Genomic DNA, 26,864 nt, shown 5'->3' with positions numbered 1-26,864 from the left:
AGCTTTTTTTTTTTTTTTTTTGGTAAATTTTGATACCCTTTAGATCATAATTGCTCTTTATTTCATAAATTATGGTTTCATATTTTTAATTTTATAATTTCTGCATGCCATCTTACCAGATTTAAATTGATGATCTATAATTCAGAAAAAACTCTAATCCAGAATCGCCGAAGTTCCGACGAGTCCGGATTAAAGACTTTACTGTAATACACATTTGCATTATAAGGATGTATTGTCATATTTTATGCTTCTGAATAATGCATTAAAAAAATAAATATTGGTTTCAACTGTAATTTAAAGCTCTAAATTTTGTGTTTTTATAGGGCCGAAATGTTATAATTGAACAGTCTTGGGGCTCTCCAAAAATAACAAAAGATGGTGTAACTGTTGCTAAAGCTATTGAACTTAAAGATAAATTCCAAAATATTGGGGCCAAACTAGTCCAAGATGTTGCAAATAATACTAATGAAGAAGCTGGTGATGGTACGACAACAGCAACAGTGTTAGCCAGAGCCATAGCAAAAGAAGGTTTTGAAAAAATCAGCAAGGGAGCAAATCCAATTGAATTCAGAAAAGGTAAAGCTTGAAATTTCTGTTATTCTTTATTATATTTTTGTGTTATTTTAATTTTAAAAAGGCTAATTTTGTAACAATGGGAAATGCCTTTAACAATTATAATTTTCAAGGTTGAATTCATTAGAAGAAAATTTGCATTAATCAGTTTCAGAAATTCTAGAACTATGTAATATTCGGTATGAATTTGCTTATTGTAATATTTGGAATTTTACTTTTGGAGCCAATGATAGTCTGGTATTCTGTGTGGGCTTCCTGAAATAGTGTAATGTGTATTTTATGTGGGATGACAGTTAAGTTTCGAAGTTACTTGAGAAAAATGTTCTCTGCCATTGGACTGAAAAACAAAGATTTCTAAACAAAAAATTGGTTGCAAAAGCACCCGTTTTGAAATTATATGATGTTAATAAAGATGTAACTCTTTCAGTAGATGCAAGTTCTGAAGGATTAGGTGCTGTTTTACTGCAAGAAAATGAACCAATGGCTTATGCTTCCAGAGCTCTAACAAAAAGTCAGAAAAATTATGCTCAGATAGAAAACTAACTTTTAGCTATTACTTTTGGATGTTCCAAATTTCATCAATATATGTATGGCAAGCTATTACAATTGAAACTGATCATCGACCATTAGAAAGCATAACTAAAAGACCTCTTTTTAAAGCACCACAGCGATTGCACAGAATGCTGTTAAAATTTACAAAAATATAATCTAGATTTACAATACAAAAAGGGGAAAACTTATTAATAGCAGACTACTTTAAGTAGGGCATATCTGAATACAACAGGAGAAGATAATGATGAAGATATAGAAATTTTGCACGCTGATTCCAGCATCTGATGACCAAATTTATGAACTGAAGAAAAAAAGTGAAAGTGATGCTACACTATAGTACTTAAAGAAATGTATTCTGAGAGGTTGGCCAGGAAGGGAAACATCAGGTAGAGCCTCAAGTCAAAGTATTTTGGGATTAATGAAATGAGTTGACAATGGAAAATGACTTATTTTTCAAAGGAGGAAGGGTGATTGTTCCTTTATGTATGCAAAAAGAGATGTTAAATTTAATTTATGAGGGTCATTTTGGTATAGAAAAATGTAAGAAAAGAGCTAGAGATGTTTTGTTTTGGCTGCTTATGAACAAGCAGATAGAAGATAAAATTTCAAAATGTCTTATGTAATGAATACCAGAATAAAAACATAAGAGAGCCTATGATACCACATAAAGTTCCCAATTTACCTTGGTATAAAGTTGCAACAGATTAATTTGAGATTAACAAAGATTTATACTTATTAATTGTAGATTACTATTCCAACTGTTCTGAAATCTCTAAACTACCAGATATTCAGTCAGACAGTGATCAATTACATGAAATCTCATTTTGCAAGATACGGAATACCATAAATAGTGATATCTTATAATAGACCTCAGTTTGCAAGTAAAGAATTTGAAAAGAAATACCAATTTAAACATATAACAAGCAGTCCATACTGTCCATAGTCGAACGGATCAGCAAAGCACTCAATACAAACAGCCAAGAAATTGTTAAAGAAAGCTCAAGCAGATCATGCTGATCCTTATTTAGCATTGTTAGCTCATAGGAACACTCCCAACTAATGAGATGCTAGGATCACCAATTCAACGACTTATGAGTAGAAAAAGAACGATTCTTCCTACATCCAAAGAATTACTTAAATCTCAAGTTGTGAAAAATGTAAAAGAAAAAAATAAACTAAGAAAGAACTAAGCAGAAGTCATATTATGATCATCATATAAAAACATTACCATCGATAAATAAAGGAGATTGTGTTAGGGTATATCAAGATAATCGCTGGAAACCAGCACTTGTAGAAGAAGTATATAAGATGCCTACACCATGCATACTGAGATCGGGGTGGATAAGTATTGAGAAGAAATAGAAAAGACATTAGAGAATACAGTTCAGCTGTTGAAGAGAATATCAGAGGAACAGAACAAGGAGTTAATACACAGAAAAAAGATGTAAAAGGATATGATTCCAGATATTCTCTAGGGCAAAGTTAAGAAGATAAGCTATCAAACTCTGCTAACACAAAAACAAGGAACGATGAGCAGAGAACTATTAGTAGGAGAGTGATTAGAAAGCCGGCTAGGTATTTGGACTGATTTTAGACTGTTAAAAAATTTGAACTTTTTAAAAAATTGAAGATGTAATATTTAATAATTGGGTAAATGGCAACATTTAACATCATTGTTAAATATTACAGTAATATTTTATGTTAACTGTTTGAAACAATTTAAAATGATATCACTGGTGTCTTATATTTTTTATCTCTCGTGTTTCTAAATCTTTTTGACTTATTATGCATAAAATTCAGTATTATCTGTAAAATACTTTTAAATGAAAAGAAGACTGCTAGTGTCGCAAAATTTTTGAGTAGCTGCATAAATATTAGTATCCATTTTAATAATACTATATTTTTATTGAGCATGTGTAAACCATTTTTATTTTTGAATTTAATGTTTTGGAAATACAAGGAAAATCCAAAACTAATGAGTTTCGTAATTTCAAGATATTGAGTTGCTTTTTTATATACTTCAGGTGTAATGTTGGCTGTGGAAAAAGTTGTTGAAGAGTTAAAGAAAAATTCTAAACCTGTCACAACACCAGAAGAGATTGCTCAGGTAATATAAATATTAAAAAATAATAATCTAAACTTATTGTAGTTAGGTTTCGTGTTATAAATGCAATTAAGATTGCTATGTATGAGATTTTTCTCTGAAAAGTCGATGATGTTCATATTAACCCTCTGAGTGCCATGACTTGCTTTCTCGTTATGACATTTTTTGTCACTTGGTATATATTAGCGTATAATCTGAGATATTTTGCTTTCTTTAACCCACAAGCACGTGTTTCAAAATTATGAACACAAGGGTATGTTATACCTGAAAGCAGTTAACACGTTTTAAATTGCTTTAATAATATAAACATGGGTATAAATGTGGATTAACATAAAAAACAATGAACTTTAGAATATTTTTAAAGAATATAATAAATGAAGTACTTAACTTACAATTATTTTGCACATCTCTGACAGCTTTAACACATATGCTCCATACAAATACTGATATTGCATTTCTCGCACAGAAACAGTGTCTTTCTGTCCTTGTTTTTAGGGCACTCAGCGCATCTTCTTTAAATATTTTTCATCTTTTTAGATGGTTGTTTCATGCTGCAATCTCGTGAAATTATTTTTTCTTTTAGTTTCAAAGGGAGCAAGATTTATTGCTGCCATTGATTTGAGTAATCTTCTACTAACTTCAGTCCTAATGATTTGAGAAAAGGACACCTGTTTCTAAATTGAGTTGGTGGTTCTTTTGTAGAAAGTAAGATTATTCGTGCATTAATTGCTAACATTTAAAATCGAGAAAAAATTACCATAGGTCACGGTTTCAATACTCTAGCTGTATAATATGCTATTCCCATTTTATCTACAACATCTACTGTTCCTTCGGTTAAATTATAAAATGAAATAATCTCTGGCTTTTTTAGTACTCCAGTGGTTTCATCAATTTTATTGTCGTTGTGCATAATTGATAGTAGGACAACACTTTTGTTTTTCCTTGGTGCCTAAGAAACAATCGTTTTTTCTGGAAATCAAAAACTGAAGAATATGCTTCCCGTTTCTTCCTTAGGAAATCCAGGGGAATTTCTCATATTCTTTCTCACAGTTCTGACTTTATAGTTATTTTCTTCCTTAGTAGGTCCTGTGATAGCTGGTATTCCATATACCAATTATATACAAATTTCGTCCAAAATCGTATAATGGTTCCATTAAAAATATTTGTACATTGAATTATTATTTCTGTCATGTCTTTGTCATTGAGCACAGACCAGGAATCCAATCTTGTTGATGCATCTTTCGAATAACCAGTATTTCCTGGAATTTTGAAGGTAATGTTTTTAGAACTAGTCCTAACATTCATTCGGAGTTTCTTTTTCTTCCATATCAGGCCATTTTTACCAACATGATTTTCATCAATTGATTGATTTTCTATATCACTATCTAATTCAGTGTCTGCAACACTGTGTGTTGATAAATTATGATTGCTGTTGTATTCTTCATCTATTAATTCTTCCTCCACTTCACTAAACGATTCAATTCATCATCTGTTGAAATGGTTTCTAGCATATTTTTCAACCTTTTCATTTCTTTATCAAAACTTAGATACCGTACCATGCTGACTAAGAAAGTGAGCATGAAAATCTTGAGAGATGCGAGAAGGCATGCGGGTGTCACATACCCAAACTGTATAATTTCTAGAAAAGTATTCGAAGAATCGGTCCACGGATTTCCCAACTTCAAGAATGTCATCTTGAATTCAGCTACAAAAGGTTTCGCCCATTTCCAAGAAAGGGGTTTGAAGATAAGGGACAAAGAATAAGATAGCCGCATGCAGGACGCCTATTCTATGATCACTGGATCTGTCTACAACTTAAGCGAACAATATTGACTCAAAGAAACCGGTATGGACAGCTATCAACAACTTATCGGAGAAAGCCATTCTGTGGTCCTCAGTTGGTGGGCGGGTGGGTCCATTTAACTTTACTGAAAGGGGACAAGGCTTCAAGGAGCTTTAGACCAATCGCAGTACAGACGAGTGACGAAATTTATAGCGCGCGCTGGCTGAAGTTCTAGGAATATTCTCCCATTATTTCACTAACTCGCACGCTGCATTTGTAGTTCGAAAAAAATGGCACAAAACAGTATTATGACCAACACGCAGCAGAATATGCTGCTATGTTATCCGTTTTTTAAGGGGAAAGTTAACGCAGGAATTTAGGACTAAGAAATAAAGAGTGATATGGAATACCACGAAAGCAATGGTAAATAGATAAAAGTAAATGAATTAAGCTTACTTCAAATCCTTTTAGATTTTTTGCATTACAATCTAATAGCAAACTAAGTTTTTTTTTTTTTTTTTTTTTTTTTTTTTTTTTCCATGCTTACATTAAAACTGTTTTCCCACAATTTATTTTACAGTTACTATTGGAAAAATATTTCTTTACATAATAAATTAGAAAGAAAATATTTCTTCCCTTTTTTTTTTTATTTTCCTTTACTGTGAAAATTATTTCTTTCAGGAAAAGAAATAAAATTCATTCGCTATTACAGTATGGCTGATTGCTGCTGCATTCAACTGTCACACACGCATCAAAATGCTTTATTTTAAATAATTTATTCTATAATTAACATGGAAGAAAATATTTTTTCAATATAAAATATATAACCAAAATTAAACTAATCTATCCTGTATGTGTGATTAATTCGTTTTGCAATTTTTGTCACACAATTACTAACACCTTTTTTTTTTTATATTACATTGCTGTTACTTTAATTTTTTATATATATAAGAACTGCTCAGTTTAAATATTCTTCCTTCTCAAAAGATTTTATTCTGTGAAAATATTTAAAATATAGTAATATTTTCACAGTGTAAGTACTAAAGTAAAAATAATCAGTGTAGGTCTCTTGCAGTTGAAGTCCTTGTCAAACCAGCGTTTCGACACATTTTAAATAGAAAACTAATAATAAATATCTCTTTTACAATATAAAAATGAGAATGCTATGAACAGTATTTTTTTTTTGTTGTTGTTAAATTTGCAAAGAAACAATGATTTTTTAATACTATAATAGGTTACAAAAGTACTATTCCATGAATAAACCCTCAGTCTTATAGCATTGTTACTTTATAGCATAATACAATAATAATGCAGTATAATTCTACTAACAAGCCCACCAGCCGCCGAGCGGTAGAGTCGCTGAACGCAGGTAGTTTGGTCCTAGGTTTGAATCCCGGGAACGAGCTAGCCGGCGTTTTTGTGGCTTTCCACATGTGTAACTTGTATACGAGCCAGTTTCCCTTAGAAAGTCCTCACTTAGAAACCAGTTTTAAAACGTAATAAAATTACACGCAAAAAAATAATAATAATAAATAAATAAATAAATCTGAAAGCCTTCAGATTTTATATTACTTCCAAAGGGCCATTATTTAACGTTTTGCGTGTTATCTTTATTTATTAAATATCATGTTTTCCGCACTTAAACCATAAAATTAAATTCAACAGCAATATCATATAATTTAAAAAAAGCATATCTTTAGAATTTCCGATACATAATCTCCCGCGCTAGAAATGAAAATGTTTTTTTCTATACAATGTTGCCATTGCTCGCTTTGAAATCGTTGGGTTTCTTAATCAAAAACTCATAAATGCTTTACAAATTATGAAATAGATAAATCAAATTCTCAGTTCCAAATTTGAGCCTCCAGATGCCTATATTAGGATGGAGGATTACGTTATTCATAATTTCATGGCTCTAGGTAGCGTTGTTTTGTCACTGTGCGAGAAACATTCATACATTCTGCAGATTCCTCATTATTTAATTTCTTTAAATATAATAGAGTGCGATAATACTTGGTGGCAACGATTTGAAAAGTGAAACGCCACAAAATGGCAAAACGAAATTAATAGCTCCTCTGAGCTAAAACTTATTTTTGAAAGTATCACATTAGTAGTAGTACAGCTACTGAAAAAGATATTATAAAGCTATTTTATAGTTTTATAATTTTTTTAAAAATTTTTATTTTACAGTAGTGTGAATTTCGCGTAATAATGAACGACATTCCTTTTTGTGTTCACAGTATTATTGGTAAGGTATTCAACAGTTAGATTTTAAAGTAAACGTAATTCTTGCTGTACATAAATCGAGTAGAAGCTTATCGGATGTCTATATTTGTGTTAAATAAATAATAATGTAATAAATAATAATAAGTTTATGTGCTTGATAAACTTATTATCTTCTACATTTTTAAAGCATACAATTACAATTTATATCTATAATTTCTGGAATAGTATAACTTTTCTTTCAGTAGAAATTGCGTTCTTGTTTTCTGAATGTGGCTCCAAATACTCTCTTAGTTCATCGCAAATTAAAATAACTATAAATTTTGGCAATCTGAAATACGCAATGAAAACATCTTTTGGCAGAGCAAAAGCATCAATATATTTTCTATAAATTCGCCACCGATTCAGAGATCTACGACCGTATTCTTCGTTTAAATATGAAAAAATCAGCAGCGAAAACACATACAAAGCCATTGTCTACTTAATGCGTCAACTGCACAACCCTGATTGACGACGCGGCAACACTTTTTCGCGCGCTTTCGACAACTTCCGTACTCAGAGAATATAGGATGTCGGACAGACCTGTTTTTTACTAGCAGCGACATCTGGCGGCCCACAACTTGCTGTCGACTCTCGTAGCGTAGAATAACCGTCCAGGTTATTAATATAAAGGTTGTCTTAATATGATAATACCAACTAAAATAAGTAAATATACAAACTTAGCTAATAAAGGCTGTTTAAATACAGGTTTTCATGACTGATCCAAAAACCTGTGCTGCTTAGAGGGTTAAACAAATTTAATGTGATTGTAAAGTTATTCAAGTGTTATTGAGGTATTAATTTTGTGATGTGGATTATGCAAACAAATTTTTATTTATCAATATATCTTTACAGGTTGCTACTATATCAGCTAATGGTGATAAAGAAATTGGAGAACTTATTTCAAGTGCAATGAAAAAAGTTGGAAATGACGGTGTAATAACTGTTAAAGTAAGTTTTAATTGAGTTAATTTACAAATGGAAGGAAATGTAAACTCTTCTTGGTGTTTATTTTATTGTTCTTATTCAGTTAGATGAATGTTAGGTGTGCAGCCAAAACCATATAAAATTATCATACCACCCAAGCCACATCCTACCCAAGTTGTTTACATGTATAATGTGATTACGAGCCAGTTTCCCTTACGAGTCAGCCCACCAGCAGCTGAGCAGTAAAGTTGATGAACTCTATTAGTTTGATCTGAGGTTCAATCCCGTGGATGGGCTGGCTGCATGGGCATTTTCATGCTTTTCCCTAAGTGTTCTGTGTATACGAGCCAGTTTTCCTTAGAAAGTCCTCTACGAAGGCATCCATTCCTTGGGCAGATAGCCTTCGAGGCTTTGCCGTAATTGCATAAACCATCCAATCAACCCTTAAGTCATCAAAGCCATTGCTCCTCTTGGGCCCTCGTGTCTTTGCCGTATTCATATAAGCTAGCCTGAACCTAGCCAAAATTTCTAAAAAGGTAAGCCATCTTTATAAAATGATAGTATATGCATCCAGGAACATGAATAGATTTGACATTTTGGGAGGGTGTAAATTTGAAAGGAATTTGACTTGCACAAATTAAAATAATTTAAAATGTAAACTTTTCATTAAAATGCTAATAAGAATTTTAAATAATTATCTTCAACTAGTTTTTTGTCATTCTGCAAGCTTTTCTTTTGGAATATTCCAGCCAGATTCATACTTTTGTCTTAGATACAGCAGGGGAGGAGTTTTGCAATTGGAGTTTCTCTCCAAAGTTAAAGTTTGAGCGTAGCGATAGATATTGAGGACCTCTCTGTGTCTCATTTGACCAGGGGTGAATTTCATAGTTTTAGGAGGGGAATGCAGGCACCTTTTTAATTTTTTAGGTGTTAAGCATTTAATTTTGCTATACTACTTTTATTATTATTAACTAAACTATTATTGTTTAAGTTTGGTGTTTATCAACATTTTCTGTACTTTTTATGTTTAATTTACAAAACGCATTGCTAAAATCTAAATTTAAATAAACGTGTATTTCTTGAATTTGGAGAGGAGGGGTGGGAGAGTGATTATCTAGCAGTGGTTAAAGAGGTGCATGGAGCAGAGGAAGGTTGAGAGCCACTGCTTTGTCTTCTCTGAGTTGTGTAATTTTAGAGTACCATATTTGATGGCATATAAGACACACCCCTATTTAAAAGGCCACTTACAAGGAAAAAAAGTTTCAATGGTCTGCGCGATAGCGCGGTACCACAATTACTTGAAATGTGGTTTCTTTTACTTCTCGCGTTTTGTAAAAGCCAAATAAACAATCATTGAATGCAATTACCAAACATATGTTTATTAAGGAAAATTAACAAATGGCAAGCTATTTTGAGCATATGTAAATTTTAATAATGAATAAATGGCAAGCAATCAAATGTAATACAAAATAAAGCAGAAACAACAAAAAACACAGATTCAAGGAAAACGTTGCCTATCACGAAATCAGACCTTAATCACTTTAAAAACTATAAAACCCCTTTTCACTGTCATCATCATCGAAAACAAGAATATCGTCATCACTACTGTTTCCATCATCGCTAGTATCACCTTCTTCGAATAATGTGTCGTCTTCCGTTCTGTCAAGAGCATTACTGATTCCGCACTTCTTAAAGGACTTAACAATTACTTTAGCCTTTACGTCCTCCCAAGATCTTTTTACTCACTCGCACACTTGTGAAATAGAGGGCCGCTTCATTCAACCTGAGGGTGTAAGTGCGTGATGTGGCTCTCCCATCCACTTGTTTCATCGTTCTCGCACTTTTTCCTTAAATGGCTTATTCACCGATACATCTAAAGGCTGCAATTGGCTAGTCAGTCCACCAGGAATGACAGCTATCTGGGTTTTTAATTCTCTCACTTTATTCTTTATGGTTTCAGTTCTATGGGCACTAAACTGATCCAAAACCAAAAGAGAGGGTTTTCTTAAGAGTCCACCAGGTCGCCTCGCCCATACGTTCTGTAACCATAGTTTCATTCCAGCTTCGTCCATCCAGCCTTTCGGATGAACATGAACAATTACACCCGTTGGAAGTTTTTCTTTTGAATAGGAAAAATGGCGGTAGTTTTGTGCCATCAGCATAACATGTTAGAACTACCGTATATCGGGTTTTTTCATGACCTGTGGTTTTTATGGTTATTGATTTAGACCCTTTAATACTCAGTCTTGTTGGATGGTACATCAAATGTGAGTGGAATTTCATCCATATTTCCTATTTGACCGAGCTCAAAAGAAGTTTTCTTGCGTGCAATTATAACAAACCTATGAAATGCTAGTAGTTTTTCTTCATTATCTGCTGGCATTTTCTGTGCAATAGTTGTTTTTGTGTGCATTGATAAGCCCTGCCTTTTCATGAACCTGTAGCACCAGCCCTCAGACCCTGAAAAGTTCTGATTTTCATGTTTTTCTGCAAATCCTTTGGCTTCATTAATTATCATTTTGGTTGAAATACTTACCCCAGATTTCCTCTTATCTAACACCTACGTTTTTATGGCATTTTCAAGTTCAGGCTTAGATGGAGCAGGGCACCAAAGGTTATGTTTTTATGTTTTTGCAGTCTTCAGTTGATCTTCCTGCAGTCGGCAAATGCGTATCATTTTTCGGCAGGTGGTGGACCGAAATGCCTTGCTCTGATTCCATGCACTTTGGCGTAGTTTAACACTCCTAGTTTATACTGAATTGTATAGCTTAATCTCTTGTTTCCTGTAATCATATTTTCCATGGTTTTTTTTTTTTTTTTTTTTAAATAGTTTTAAGCACCGATACCGACACGTTTATACAGAGTAGCACCGAAACCGACACGTGTGTCGGCTGAGTCAAAGTCTATGTAAAGAAGGAAAGGCTCCATAGACGTAATGTGAGCGTTGAACCCGTTCGAACTTCGACATCAGCTTTGAGCTTTGGCGCTTTTTGGTGACAGATATTTCACGCATGCGCAAAATAATTATGACAGATGTAGAAAAGGTTATGTGTGTCTAGACTTTTATCCGGGCTAAAAATAGCATTCAGTATTGAAAGTTAACCTGTGTCCTTCACGTATAAGACGCAGATAACTTTTTTTAGACCAAATTTAGGGAAAAAAAAGAGCTTCTTATATACCGTCAAATACGGTAATTCTTTAAGATCTTGAAAGAATATTGAACATAATATTGTTTAGGTTTATTTTTTTTTAGAATTACATCGGTAGTGCATAAACATCGGTTAATATTCTTTTTTTTTTAATTCAATGATTGCTCAGTATAATTAAACCGTTAAAAAAACAGTCGGGTAGAACTTATTATTTATTTAAAACAGAGTTTAGATCATCATTCATTCTTTGATATGCTTTAGGAATTGTATAATGTATTAAGACTGAAAGACGATTATTTTCGTGAGACTGTATTATCATGGACTTAATGCAGTCTGCTTCTCAACAGTTATTTTTATTGGTGTAAAATCTGATGCCTTCTGTGGTGCAGCATGAATAATGTACTTAATGATGAGAGGCTTTAATGTAGTAGGTGGTTGTAATGAGTTATGTTTCTAATCTTAGGATGGAAAAACATTAAATGATGAATTGGAAGTTATAGAAGGAATGAAATTTGATCGAGGATATATATCACCATATTTTATAAATACATCTAAAGGTAAATATTTTTTAATCTTCACAAAATATTTCTGAAGTTATTTACTCAAATAGTAGGATGTTAGATTTGTAACCGAATAGCAATTTTATTTTAGGTGCAAAAATAGAATATCAAGATGCTTTAGTTTTATTTAGTGAAAAGAAAATATCTAGTGTACAGTCTATAATACCTGCCTTGGAGTTAGCTAATTCAAAAAGAAAACCCCTTATAATTGTTGCTGAAGATGTTGATGGTGAAGCTCTAAGTACCATGGTATTAAACAGGTAATTATTTGCTTTCTTTTTATATCATCAAATGTGTATAGAGGAATTTGAACTTCTAAAATAACTAAGATTGATATCTTGACTCGTGCAGAATTATGGAATTAAGATGCGATACATTATTGAAGCTAAAATGTACACTGACTTGCACATGCAAAGTACCATTAATGTAGAATAACAAACAATTAATGTAGAACAAACATTAATGTACATTAAACATTAATTAATGTACAATAGTCCATTAATGTAGAACAACAAACTTACATTAATTTAAAGATCGAACAACAAAAATCAACATTATATTTTAAATTTTCACAGGACTAGTTTTGATAATTTTACTGAACCATCATCCTCAACTGCCAAAGCGCAAAATGATTTTTGTTGTTTGACTTCTAAATTAATACTTGTTTGGCATGTTATTTTAACCTAAACAACAAATTATTATTATTATTTTTTTTTTAATTTGTCCTATTGAATTTTTGCGGTTATTTACTTTTTAAGCAATATAAATCATTTAAAAAAGTGCAGTTTAGCATTATGCTTCCAGTGACATAAAAAAAAAAAACCATAAAAAGTTGACCCAAAAGAAGAAATTGTGCATTAATCCTTTAAGATATTAAAAAGTACATATATAAATGCTAATCAAAAATTTCCCTGCTCTGAAAGAAAAAAAATTAAGAAATACAGTAATTTTTTGTACACCTTTCAGAAGGTGTTTATCTTATATTTGATTACAATTTATCAACCCATTGTTGCCATTTACACTTCCTTAAAAGAGCCCATCAGTGTCCAAGTGGTGTAAGACCATTGAATACTGGGAATTCGACTTGGGTTCAATCCTAGGCAAGCAGGTTGGCTGCACAGTTGTTTTGGGGATTTTCCCAATTTGTAATGTGAATAGGAGACAGTTTCCATAAAAAAACCATAAAAAGTTGACCCAAAAGAAGAAATTGTGCATTAATCCTTTAAGTCCTCTATGAAGGCATCCCTTCCTTTAGGCAGATAGCCTATGTGTGCTTTTGAGGAGCTATTGTTTATTTCTGTGAACATATTTTGTAACAAAACTACAAGCAATCCACAGATTAGTTGCATGATTTTTTTTATTAGATGTAGAGCAAAATTTAGTGTTCAACCGATGAGATACAGTTGAAAAAGTTTTCTGTCATTTTGAATTCTCTTACTTGCCAAGTCGTATCAGAATGTTAAAAAGGGGGAAAAAAAATAAAATAAAATAAAATAAAAAAATAAAAAAACACCACCACCACTTAGAACTTCGTTCAGAATACAGAAAGAAAAGTGAAACCACTTTCGAATGTGAATACGGTAATAAATTATATACAATCTCAAATTAAAATAAAATTCTTTATTATGCACTATTCCATTATTTACTAAATGAATTTTTTATATGAAGTTAATAATTATTAATTTTCTTTTCTCGTCAAATACTAGTATTACGTAATTGTTTTTTTAGATTTTTTAATTATTTCTACACTACAGTTTAACATCATAGAAAGTTGTTTAATACTTTTCACACTTAATGAATAGAAAATATTTGTATGGAAAACGGTTCATAATAGCTTTTAATTAAAAATATGCATAATGGTTTTTTGTGGAATTATTCTTCTAGAGAAATATTGTTAACTTATTTTCTGGCTATTATCTTATTTTTCAGTTTTGCAGTTAAAAAGCATAATTTAGAATTTTAACTGTCATGTCTAATATATTTTTAGTATCTTATTTTAATTATATAAAAAAGTCCTTTTTAAATTTTTAGTTTTTGAAGTATTTTCTGGTATTTTTTCCATGTAGGTTAAAAGTTGGTCTTCAAGTAGCTGCTGTTAAAGCACCAGGCTTTGGAGACAACAGAAAAAACACACTTCATGACATGGCTATTTCAACAGGAGGAATAGTTTTTGGCGATGATGCAGATTTAGTGAAGCTAGAAGATGTGCAGCCAAGTGATCTAGGAGAGGTTTCTGAAGTTGTCATAACTAAAGATGATACTCTCTTACTTAAGGTAGGCTCCTGCATATTTGAAATATTTTGGTGTAAATTGTCATATAAAAACTAAATTTTTCTTTTTTTCTGAAACTGCAATCTGCTTGTATAATTTTCAGTAATGCTTGGTTTCTGCACAAATGCACATACAAAACTTTGATTATGTATGGTAATGAGATTGTTTTTGAGCTTAATAGATGAAGATAATATGGTACAATATTATATATTAATTTATAAATTAGGAAATTGTATATAAAAGCATCACCTTATTCTTTAGATATCCATTTAAATTTAGATTAATATGTGTTGACCTAATAAATAATGAAATGATGGAGAATAATTAATATATTATAGTTTAGCTTCTACTAAGCCAAGAATTAATAAGCAGGTCGTCTAAAAATGTATCATAAAAATTAGTTTATTAAATCAATATTTATATAGTTTTCAGAGTATGTATTGTTAGATTAATAAGTCATATTATATATTTATGATACAAAATTTTGTATAATTTTTTTCTTATGCTCTAGGGAAAAGGAAACAAGCAAGATATTGATAGACGAATTAATCAGATTAAAGATGAGATGGAATTAACTACTTCACAATACGAAAAGGAAAAACTGCAAGAAAGACTTGCGAGGTTGTCAAATGGTGTAGCCCTCTTAAAGGTATGTAAAAAAGAAAAAAAAAAAAAAAAAAAAAAAAAAAAAAAAAACCTCATTCTATTCTATAAATTTGCATTTAAAGTACTGTATTTTTAAGTTTTCAAATGTGGAGGCATGAATGTGTAGTTACATATGCACAGAAGCCCAAATGTTTGACACAGCACTAATTGTGTGGGGGGGGGAATTGTAAGCAGGCGTAGGTTTACAAATACTGTCACAATAATATTAATAAAATGTGTTTTACATCAAACCTTTCAGGAAAGGAACTTGTATAAAGTTAATATTAAGATAATGTATTTCCTAAGAGGTTAATGAGCTTTTCGGGTTTCAAACTTTGATAATTGATCTGTAATGTAACTTGCTAATTATTTAAATAAAATCTTTGAGTTGACTTACAAGGTGGAAAATACAGTATGTATTTACCAGCAATGTAAAATAGGATTCCTGTATAATACTGATTATAAAATAGCCTGCAACTCTTTTACTGTGAAACCTCTTAATTCAAGTTAATAAGATAATCTATAAATTAGAGATTTCTGGATATAATAATCTGATAGGATGCTTAATTTTTATGACCATTCTGTTTAGTACACCTCTTGATTTATTAGATATTTATCAGAAAATAATGGGAATATTTTCAATAAAATACAGCTGCTATATAATCCAGTATACTTGTACTGGATTATATAGTATTCTACATTAAAGGAATGTGTAGAATACCAGAATGTCCAGTGGTATTCAAACTATGGATCGTGACCCCAAAATTTAAAATGGGATCCCAACGGGAATAAAAATTCTGAATTGATGGCATATAACTAAGGGTCAATTCTGACTGAGGTTGCATTGCCAACTGCTGTATTGTTATCGTTTTCTGTTTTTTTATATCTGTTAGGTTGTATTTCTTTAAAAAAAATTTCTTTTTATGCCATAAAAGTATTACTGGTAATGAATGTACAGATGTGGGAATATAGTTTATTATGTTATAGGTATATTTTTTAATATTAGCATATGTCAGTTGACCGTGGCATGTCATACAAATTTTTTACAAGTCTGTTAGAAGTTTGTACCTGCATATTAGAAAAGGTTAGTTTTTTTGTTATAATTTTGATGTAAGAAATTTATAGAAAAAGCATCATTTTTTTAAAAACAAGTTAAATGTACTGAAAATTTTAAGTTGCGTATTGAGGTGTGCATAGTTCAGATATCTTTATTACTGAGGTTTGCTATACAAATTAACTTGCTCGTTGTGAGATACTGGAGAAAAGCTAATAACTTGAAAGGAATTTTTTTATAATTTGAACCAGAAAAGAAATTATTTAAAAAATTGAGGCAATGAATTTAAATAGAAATTCATATATGTAAAAGCACTTTTATATGTTTATGCATTAATTTATCTTCAGGTTGGAGGATCAAGTGAAATTGAGGTAAATGAGAAGAAAGATAGGGTAAACGATGCATTAAATGCTACTCGTGCAGCTGTTGAAGAAGGAATTGTAGCAGGGGGTGGAACTGCTCTGTTACGATGCCTTCCTGCTCTTGATAAGATCAAATATGAAAATGAGGATCAAAAAATAGGTATACCATCAATTTTGGTTTCGAACTTTTAGAAGCAATACTAATTACATATTTTAATATATTAAGTAATTTATTGTATACTTTTAAAAAATTGTACTGTTTTGTAAATTTGATTTAGATGAGAAAATACACCAATTTTTCTTCTTCCTTTCAGGAATTGATATTGTTAGAAAATCTTTAAAGATGCCATGCACTCAAATAGCTATGAATGCTGGTGTTGATGCTGCCGTTGTTACACAGAAAGTCTTGGATAACAATGGCGATTTCGGGTATGATGCAATGAAAGGGGATTATGTCAATATGATTGAATCTGGCATTATTGACCCTACAAAAGTGAGTTTTACTGATTTGACAACACATATGCATGAGATCTTTTTATAATTTGTTTCCTTTATAAACTTAAGTGCTTCCAGGTGTTGTACTGTTTTCCTGATTATTGCCCTTTATTCTAATATAAATTTATGGTACTTTTTTGATTTTACTTACTAGTGAACTTAGTAGCATTAGAAAGAAAGTTTTGATAATTCAGCAGGTGATGGCCAAATTACCATATGTGTAATCAGTGCCATACAAAATTTTCCTAAATATAAGTATTGGGACTGGAGGAATGTGCAAGATGTGGGATTTTGTAATCTTAACAAAGTTGTAACACTAACATAAACTGGTAATTTTCATGTTGAAACCATTTAGATTTCCAGGGTTCGTACGGTCCTTAAGAGTCGTTAGATTTTTTGGAATCGATTTTTGGTCCTTAAAAATCCTTAATTTTGGCCAAAATCAGCGGAAGGTCCTTAATTTTAATCGTCTGAAATTCTGTCTGTTTTTCCGATTGCCATTTTAAATGTGAATTAGCATTTTGGAAGAATATTTTTAGCAATTCACTGACGTAACTTTTGAATGGGTTCATGGGTGATAATTTGTTTCTATTTCTAATATAAGAATGATGAGATACTCGAGGTTCTAAGCAAGAAGTGAAACATAAGCATAGCAAAATTCATTTTTTTCTAATAAAGAGCCCTTAAACAACTTTTTGTTTTTGGGGATGTGAATTCTTTTATTAAATAGTTGTAAATTTGGCGACTTATCAACATTTTGGCGATTTTAAGATCAGCTTCTATAGAAAATTTTTAATTCAGAGATCTGAGAATTTTTCAATGATTTTTTTAAAACATCATAACATTGATAAATTTCATTAAAATAATGATAATATATTGAAATTATATTTAAAAAATAACATTAAAAAACATTTTTTATTTTTCGCTGTCATATTATAAAGTTTCATTTTGGCGAATCTGAAAAATAAACAAGGTATAATACTATAAAGCACAATTTACGAAACAGCTCTTAGCAAAAGCAAAATTAGCTATGTAATTAATTAAAATGTCTTCTTTTTTTAATTTTTTCATGTAATTGTCTCAGAGTATTTAGAATTCTTAGAATATGCATCAGGTTTTCTCTATAAAATTAATTTAAACTTTTTCCCTCCCTTTTTTTTTCCAAACTATTTCTGGCCTTTTGCTGTTACGAAATTGGTAGGGATAATTTTTTTTTAGGATTTTAAACATTACAGCTTGGAAAATATAGAAGGATTTGAAGGCAAGATTTATAGAGCCACGATTCTACAAGATTCGAGAAATATGTGACAAAATGAAAAATGTCTCCATGGTATCAACACGTAATTGATGTATTTACAGAAAGTTTGATATAAATTTCTTACTTTTTGAAGAACAATGAAAACATAATATTTGAATGTTTTACTTCTGATATTAAAATCTTAACATATTTATCTTCCCTTTATTTTCTCTACTTTTCACTAGACACAAGCATGGAAAATATCAAAAATGCTTCTAGTCTTATCACATGGGCAGGCATTATAGAAAGGAATTTTTTTTATTAATAAAGAAATTGAAAACTTACAATTTAAAAGATTAATTTAATATGTCTTAATGCACCATGCTCATAGCTGGCACAGGGCATTTTTCCACTTGATGCAATCTCTGTGGTTCCTAAATTCTGTTGCCTAGTGCCTTTCTAAATGCATCCAATGCCAGCTCTAAATTCTAAAAGTTTTGCCATTTATAGATTTTTTTGTTCGGTGTGTCAATCAATTCTAAAAATTCTGTCACATCATCTCTCGTTCAGAAGAAATATGAAATATTATGGCCTTTACCATATATATTTCATATTTCTTCTGAATATTCATATTACTAAAGAAATAAAAGTAGCCACTTTTTTGTACATTCTAAATGCATTTAGTGTTTTTTAGAATAACAGAAATCCTTAATTAAATCAAAAAATTCTAAAATGGAAAGGAAATGTGTTGAAGAAAGAAACTAAATGCATAAAGTAAACTATTCTTCAAAGATATGTGCAGTTATTATTATATAAATTACCAATTATTTACAATTTCAGACTTTCCTATAGTTTCCCATTTCTATTTCCTCATATGATAGAGATACTGAGCCCTCTGAGCGGACAGTTTTTGCTAAAAAAGCACAAATTTCCCAAAACTACTATGAGAACAAATTATGTTTTTGATTTTAATGCAAAAATTTTCCTGGTATTACATACCTGGATTTGTGTAATTTTGATATATTGCCTCAATTTCTTTGACATATTTTAATATGCACGTATATATATATTGGTTTGTTCCCCTTGAAAAGTCGAACTAATTTCCGATTAATGACAATGATTACATCTTTTAATTTTTCCTTTTACAATTGAAATTTTATTCTTCATGATGATTTAACTCTAGTCCCTGTTAAAACATTATTAACATTTTGCTTTTAAATTACTTCAAAACATCTTTCAAAATATAACTTACCAGTATGGATTCACTCTTTTAAAATAATTCTACTTTAATTAAACTTAGGAGATAACATAATCAATTAATCAATATTGTTTAGGAAATAAATTGTTATTAACTAACTTTGTAGCAATTGCGCAAGTAGTAATAACTTTTCGCACTAAATGAATTTAAGACCATACAACATTTTATATATATATATATACATTCTTACAGATATCACAAAATGTATTCTAGGACATATATATATACAGCCTTGCCATTTAGAGGGTTAAATTAAAACTAAATTGTATAATCTTTGACCACTAGTCCACATTTTTAGTTTGAATTTGACTGTTCTTGTTTAATTATGTCACCGTGAGCCGTAATTGATTTTGTTAGCATCAGAACATGCCTTTATGTTTTAAGTTCTTTTTAAATAAGAGGCTTATTTAAACCTTTATCTGATATTGCAGTTACGTTCAAACATAGCAATGCTTCACGTTTGTCGAGGAGTTTGGACTATTTAACTTTTACCAGATCAAATAAACCCTCATAGGTACATTGTGGAAAGTTTGACAAGTTAGAAGATAAAGCATGCAGAAACTAGCAAGAGCATTGGTTTTTGCATAATGAGACAAATCTCTCATTTTTAGAAAAGATGCTTAAAGAGAAGGAAATCGATATAAACTAGCCAAAATGTCTGGGAAAGCTTCAAATTAAAATGACAGATAAATATTTTGTTGTGTTGCTGTTACAAAACATGAATGTTTTGTAGCTTTTAATGTGTAATTATCCTAATATCGTTGTAAGAATCAATGTCATAAATTACATGTATTTTAAACTGTGAAATTTTATTAGATTTTAATAGGGCTTTTTTAACAAATATTGTTAAAAAATAAAATTTAATAGTGGCCATGTAAATCCATAATTACTAAGTTTATTAACCTACCTAATTTAATTATTTGTAACTAACTGTTTAGGCTTAAAATTTTTTTGACATATTAGAGTGAGTTATTGCCTTTCATTAATACTCACTGTGGTCAGGCCCACCAGCGGTAAAGATGCTGAACACTGGTAGTTCGGTCCAAGGTTCAAATCCCGCGAACGGGCTGGCTCCGTGGGTGTTTTCATGATTTTCCCCATCAAATCCCATGAACGGGCTGGCTGCATGTGATTTTCCCCATCAAATCCCGCGAACGGGCTGGCTGCATGTGATTTTCCCCATGTGTAATGTGTATACAAGCAAGTTTCCCGTAGAAAGTTCTCCATGAAGGTATCCCTCTCTTTAGGCAGATAGTCCTCGTGTGCTTTGCAATAAATAATCCAATCCACTGTGGTCCCAAGATAAAATACAAAAATGTAAAAATTCAAGTAAAACATATTCTTTGCATCTAGTGAGACTTAATACAAAACAACTTATCGCCTCTGGTGCTTTAATGGCTTGTTGGCACCTTAAAGTATATTAATTGGGTTACAAACCCCTGAAACTCTACACGAAGCTACAACACTAACTGCATCAAAAAGAGCCTGACTGACTTTCAACACTTGCCAACCATGCATACATCAGGCCTTTCAGGTTTGTTCAAATCAGCATGTCTCTCTCTAGATTAGCAGCAGCGGTGACAGCATTCAGTCTTTTGTTATGAATCATGCTGATTATGATCTTGCTTCTTATTTTAACTTATGCCGTTTGACAACATCTAAATGCTATTTACGAAACCAAGTAGACTGACCAAGTATGTGACAAAATGAGGCGTAAAAAAATCAACATAAAGCTAACTATTAGTAAAACGTAAATGTCACTTATCTTCTTTCAAATATGTCCAACTATTATAAGTGTAAAATATTTAATGCTAATTGATAAATTGCATAAGTTTATTTTATTCTCAAACTTATTAATAATTATGTTAATTCATATTTAGTAATAATGCATACTACTTAGGGATCTATTTTATTTTTAGGGTGGTATTACAAAAGTGAAATTCAGGCATAGATAATATTTTTAATTGAATTTATTCAGTTCCCGTTTGCTCCATAGGTCCTTAATTTTTTTCATTAATGGTCCTTAAAAGTACTTAATTTCCGTGTGCAGAAATGTGTACAAACCCTGATTTCCTAAAACTATCGAAACATATTTCCCATCACCAGTTTGAATTTTTTTAGAAAACAATCTTCTGAGTAACATTTTAAAAACAGTGATATATGTGCAGTAATTTTAAGTATAAATTTAAAATTAACGAGATTTAATGATGTTTCATATTTTATCTTTGCTTTTACCCTTGCATTATCAGTTAACTCGGTATCCTCCAATATGTTTCATTGCAAGAGCATGATAAGAATTTGGTATGATGACACATTTTTATTCATAGCAATGAATAAGCTTATTCCTTCTGGTCTGACTTGATTTCAGCGTTTATTTATTTTTTTAATTTCAAATTAACAGTTTATCACATTCATTTGTGCCTCTTACCTTACATTTCAACATTTCCCAAACTGCAGTTTTAAAAGTTTCTTGGTAAAAAATTTATTTTTTAGATTTGTTAAAAATATGTTTTATGTGGGAACCTAAGATCAAGGAACAAAACTGGCTTTTATGAAATCTTCTTTTGTATCAAATTCAATTATATTGAACATTTTCCTTTAAATCTTCCACAAGATACTAAAAAATTAGTTTGTCTTTTATTTCTTCGAAACTTTAAATAAATCTGAAAGCATTCAGATTTTACATCACGCCTGAAGAGGCGGTTTTTAACATTTTGTGTATTACTTTTATTTACTAAATATCATGTTCTTCAACATTAAACCGTAAAATTCAGTTCAACAGCAATATCGCAAAATAATATTAAAATAAGCATATATTTAGAATTTCTGATACATAGTCTTGCACGCTAGAATTTTTTTAAAAAAATTCCCCGTACAGTGTTGCCATTGCTCGTTTTGAAATCATTGAGTTTGTTAATCAAAAATTCATTAAAGTGTTACACAATATAAAATCTGTGTTTAAAAAAAATTCCAAATTAGGGCTTCTAGATGCTCATATTTGGTGGAGGATTACATTATTTAACATTTGAGGGATCTAAGTACCATTGTTTTATCACTGTGTGAGAAACATGCATACATTTATGCAGATTCTTCATTACTTAATTTCTTTAAATATAACACAGTGATATTTAGTGGTAACAATTTGAAAAGTGAAACAAACATTTAAAGTTTTCGACGCAAAATACCAAAACTAAATTGATAATTCTTCTGGGCTTAAAAAAAGAAAGCAAAGCTATATATTACTTTACATATCACATTCCAGTCAACAAAATATAAGACAAACTTACCTACACATTTATTTCACCCATCTAACAATGTATGTCTGCTTCAGAAAATCATAAATGAAATTAAGCATGCAGTTCTCATGCAACATGCAAACTAAATATGCATATAAGAAAACAAAACCTCGAACCATGCGTTCTAGTAATTGACAAATTTTATGCAAAAATATATCAGACTAATAATTAAATTCATTTCATTTTCAAATCGCATAGTCTCCTTAATGTATTCCAATGGGCCTGTCAATGTTATGCTGCATGAAACTGTCGGCATTTGCATTACTGTCTATGCTCAGTGGACTGTTTGTTGTAGTGAAATAGGAACAGTGCAAATTAATGGCAGACAGGCTAATGTTTGCAAAATATTTTCTATGCAGCCTGTTACAGTTAGTGTAAATTAACTTCAATATGGCTATTCAGTAATAAATTTCAATGTTAAAAAATAATACATGCATTACTCTGAAGCTTCATCTGTTTTGAAAATAAATTGTTATGAATTCTTCAATTCAGCTGGATTGTTTATGACACAAAACTTTTCATTTTTATCGGTTTATTCCAATTTTGAAAGTCAAAATTATAATTTCTTTTAAAATTAAGCAAATTTTGCAGCTAATTTGACATACCTTCTGTAAGTGCCTCACCCTTGTCTCTCCAGCCTTTTCTCATACTTATCAGTAAAGAGTACAACAATCTCATATTTATCAGTTTATCAGAAACAATTATGCAAGAATGTAAAACTGACAGTTTTCAGACGTATAACTTTTAAAACTATCTGCTTAATGTTCTGAAGTAGAGGACCATCTGAAGTTCACGATGTTGGAATAAAAGAAATTTAGAGAACTAACATGTATAAACTTAGTTTCATTACTGATTGATAAGCTCTTAACAAGTTTCAGAAGCTTGTAAGTGGAATGTGGTTAAAAATGTGCATTTGGTGATGCATTGGGTTAATAAATTATTGACAGATTTTTTTCGCCAGCTAGAGGGGGGGTGTATTAAAATAATATAGCAGTTTTATTTGAATTTCACTAAATATCATCATCATAATTCTTGTGCATTAAGTGTTTCATACAGAGCAGTTATGCTTTTTCGTATTGTGTATCGGTGTGAGAATAAGCCTGCAATATTTTTTATGCCAGGGAAGAAAACTGTCAAACTGATGCATGAAAGTGAAATTGTTTGAATAAGTGTCGTGAGAAAATTTTGCCAATTTCATTTGCGTGAGAAAAGTTGGCACAAGCCTGCAACATTCATTGTGGTGAGAATTCAAATGTGCCTGCCATCGGCTAGAGCCTTGAGTAGCATATAGGTGGCAGCCCAACCTTAGCTCAATTCTGCCTGTAATTTTGAGTGAGAGCACCCTGTGAAGAATGGGTCCAAGAGTCTTCTACTACTACCAACCTATCAAGAGAAATTTTTCTTACTGCATACTTAGAGTGCCCCCATGCCGTACAGACACTCTACATTTACAAACATCCGTGCCTTCTCCAAAATTCAAACCCAGGTCCTTTGATATGGCAGCCAGTGTTGTTAACCACTATCCTGATTGGGCAGTATATGAAAATACAAGGACAGCATGTGTTAATGTAAAATTGAAAAACTCACGAATCTGGTTGCTGGAAGAGAGAGATTGTGAATCTGCATCACATTTATAAGAGTATGAGAAGAGGCTCATGGTTTAACCAGTTATTTGAGTGTGTGTAATATTTTAAAGATTATGAGGTACTTGTTTGGAATGTATGAGTAAATTTGTTATGAGTTTTTCTCATTAAGCTGTGTGTGCTAATGCAGAAAGATGCATTGGAAGATTGAGATTATGTCTTTTAGCATGCTGCCATTTAATGCCCAATTCTGTGCTTATCTACTGTACACGCTAGCAATTTTCGAAACCACACCTAAGAGTGGCTAGAGCAAGCATATGAGCTCACATACACTTCATCAACCTATAACAACATGTTTGTAATTCTTGCATATAATTTTATTAAACTATTGTGGTAAATATATGTACCGAGATGCTTTCAAAGACGCAGAACATTCTCCAGAAATATAGTCAGTGTAGAGTGGTGGTGTAGAGTATGGTGCTACAAAATATGCAACAATGTTGACCATATATCAGGTCAGGGAAATTATTTTATTTTTTATTTCTTGTGTAAAATTATATATAATGTGAGTTTAGTGTGGTGTAATATCCTGTTTATGCTCTTGAATTCCTTTCCATCAGTCAGGCGATGCTTATATACCACATTAAGTATTGCAGATTTAGTTACATATTACTTGTAGCTGTCCTCAAAAGTTGGCATCTGTTATTATACTTGACTGTATAATGGTAATACATTATGAGCTATATTTGCCATGTATGTCATATTCATGGTGAATTTTCTTTTCTAAAATTTTAATACTTAAGAAAATACTTAAACCTAATGAGGTGGAATTAGTTTACAAACAAAATTATTAGCATACTGAATTAAGCCCATGAACTGACTTCAGTGTCTTTCTGCCAGATGAGGTCAAAAGTTAACTTTAAATTTTGGTGTACTGAAAATTTTATCTTTGATGCCTGTTGACCAAATAGTTTTTGCTTAGAAACTTTTAATTGCAAAAGAATTATTTTAAAAACTATTTGGTGTTTAGATTCTTTTGTTTATACATTTTTAATGAACATGGTTTGAGTTATGTATTTTTGCCTTGCCACAAAGTGAGAATTGGATTGATAGAATAAGAAAAATACAGGAAAATAAGTTTAAATAAAGTGCGACAAAAAGTGTGCATAATATAATAGGACATACAATGAAGTCACATTGGAGTCGGATTTATTTTTTTCCTTTATTTCATATTTAAAACTAACTTTTTATCTTCCACATATTAACAAGGTTTACTTATATTTATTTGATTTTACTGTATCAAAATATTAATTGAAATATAATATGTAATTAATGAATGCATTTTCTCCTGTCTGTTGCAGGTTGTACGAACAGCTCTCATGGATGCTGCTGGTGTTGCATCTTTATTAACTACTGCAGAATCTGTTATCGTAGAATTACCGAAAGAAGAGAAAATGCCCATGGGTGGTGGCATGGGTGGAATGGGAGGTATGGGTGGATATGATATGTAAATCAAAACCTATTTTCACTAATTCACCCATAAGACATTTAGTAGTAGAGAACTTGGATTACACAGTTTCATCTGCTGATCACATTTGATAAATAAGAAATGCATTTGAATTCATACCATTCCGACAACTGTGTTTAGTGTACCATCCATTTTATCAGTTCATTGTAGAGTTATGTATAATAAACAAATTTTGTTACATGTTTGTTTACTTTTGCACTAACTTTTTGTGCTTGAAATTTTCAAACTAATTTTTGTGTTCGTATAATTTCCATGCTTTTTTTTTTTTTTTTTTTTTTTTTTTTTTTTTTTTTTTTTGTGTGTGTGTGTGTGTTTGTTTCTGTAAAAAATGTATACTTTTAGATTTTTATCATTAGCCATTATTGAAGTTATTGTGGAGAATATTTACAAAGAGAGTGAATGGTTAAATGAAATGCAGTAATGAATTTTTTTAATAATGCCTATGGAAGTATTGATTGTGACAAAGCAAATGCAGCATGAATGCCAATTTTGTAAACTCTTGGATTTTCAGTTTAAAATCAGACTGTAGATTGATATAATTTTAAAAGGAAGGATGGATAGTTTAAATTGTGATGAAAATGAAATTAACATGTAATTAAAAATGTCTGCAACTCTTCTGGATATTGCAATTTTTAGATAAGATTGTACAAGGTCAGTCTCTCATGGCTAACATTTTTATACGAATAGATTTGAAATTTAACAATTGCATGTGATATAACGATTATTAATGCTCAAATTTAAAAACGGGAATCTCCTTATGATTGATATTTATGACTTTAGAAGTATCTAGAGGTGCTTTCTATTTATTAATGTTATTATTTGCAGTTTGTCCAAAAAATTGTCTTCAGAGATATGCAATCCTAGCCTTAGTGATGTTTAACCTTTTATATAATTTTGTAGAATCATGATCATATTCCATAGATTCTTAAAGAAAAAATTAGTTCTGAAATTCTAGGTAATGGAATGAGTTACTATACCTGATCTATTAGAATTATCTCTAAACGCAGCTAAAATATGTAGTGCAACCTTTCTTTTATAGTTGGGCGCAGGCAACGTAGAAGTACCAAATCTTTCAAATTTTGATTATACTCCTGCTCACCCAGTTTAGTAAATATTTCTCCTAGAATTTCTCATGATTTTTACATAGGCTTAACTTATTTTCATCCAAAAGTAGTTCTGAAATTGTTGAATTCATCCAAAGAATGTATAGGTTGGCAGCTGTTTT

General features: G+C 31.0%; 1 protein-coding gene across 1 annotated transcript in view; it reads left to right on the top strand.

Moving 5' to 3' along the window:
• Nucleotides 1–25,819, top strand: part of Hsp60A (Heat shock protein 60A) — a 49,192-nt gene extending 23,373 nt beyond the window's left edge. The window contains exons 3-12 of the mRNA XM_035371849.2: nucleotides 324–576; nucleotides 3,150–3,232; nucleotides 8,130–8,225; nucleotides 11,814–11,907; nucleotides 12,002–12,170; nucleotides 13,977–14,184; nucleotides 14,693–14,830; nucleotides 16,228–16,402; nucleotides 16,557–16,735; nucleotides 25,473–25,819. Coding sequence (XP_035227740.1) covers nucleotides 324–576; nucleotides 3,150–3,232; nucleotides 8,130–8,225; nucleotides 11,814–11,907; nucleotides 12,002–12,170; nucleotides 13,977–14,184; nucleotides 14,693–14,830; nucleotides 16,228–16,402; nucleotides 16,557–16,735; nucleotides 25,473–25,622 — 1,545 coding nt within the window. The 3' untranslated portion in view covers nucleotides 25,623–25,819. The remainder of the gene's footprint in view (nucleotides 1–323; nucleotides 577–3,149; nucleotides 3,233–8,129; nucleotides 8,226–11,813; nucleotides 11,908–12,001; nucleotides 12,171–13,976; nucleotides 14,185–14,692; nucleotides 14,831–16,227; nucleotides 16,403–16,556; nucleotides 16,736–25,472) is intronic.
• Nucleotides 25,820–26,864: the final 1,045 nt, after the last annotated feature.

This window comes from Stegodyphus dumicola, chromosome 2 (genome assembly GCF_044657685.1).
Source record: "Stegodyphus dumicola isolate Sdum_Otavi_A_Nest chromosome 2, ASM4465768v1".
NCBI classification, from domain to species: Eukaryota; Metazoa; Arthropoda; class Arachnida; order Araneae; family Eresidae; genus Stegodyphus; species Stegodyphus dumicola.
The sequence above is the reverse complement of the archived record's forward strand: the minus strand, read 5'-3'. Positions and strand labels throughout refer to the sequence as shown.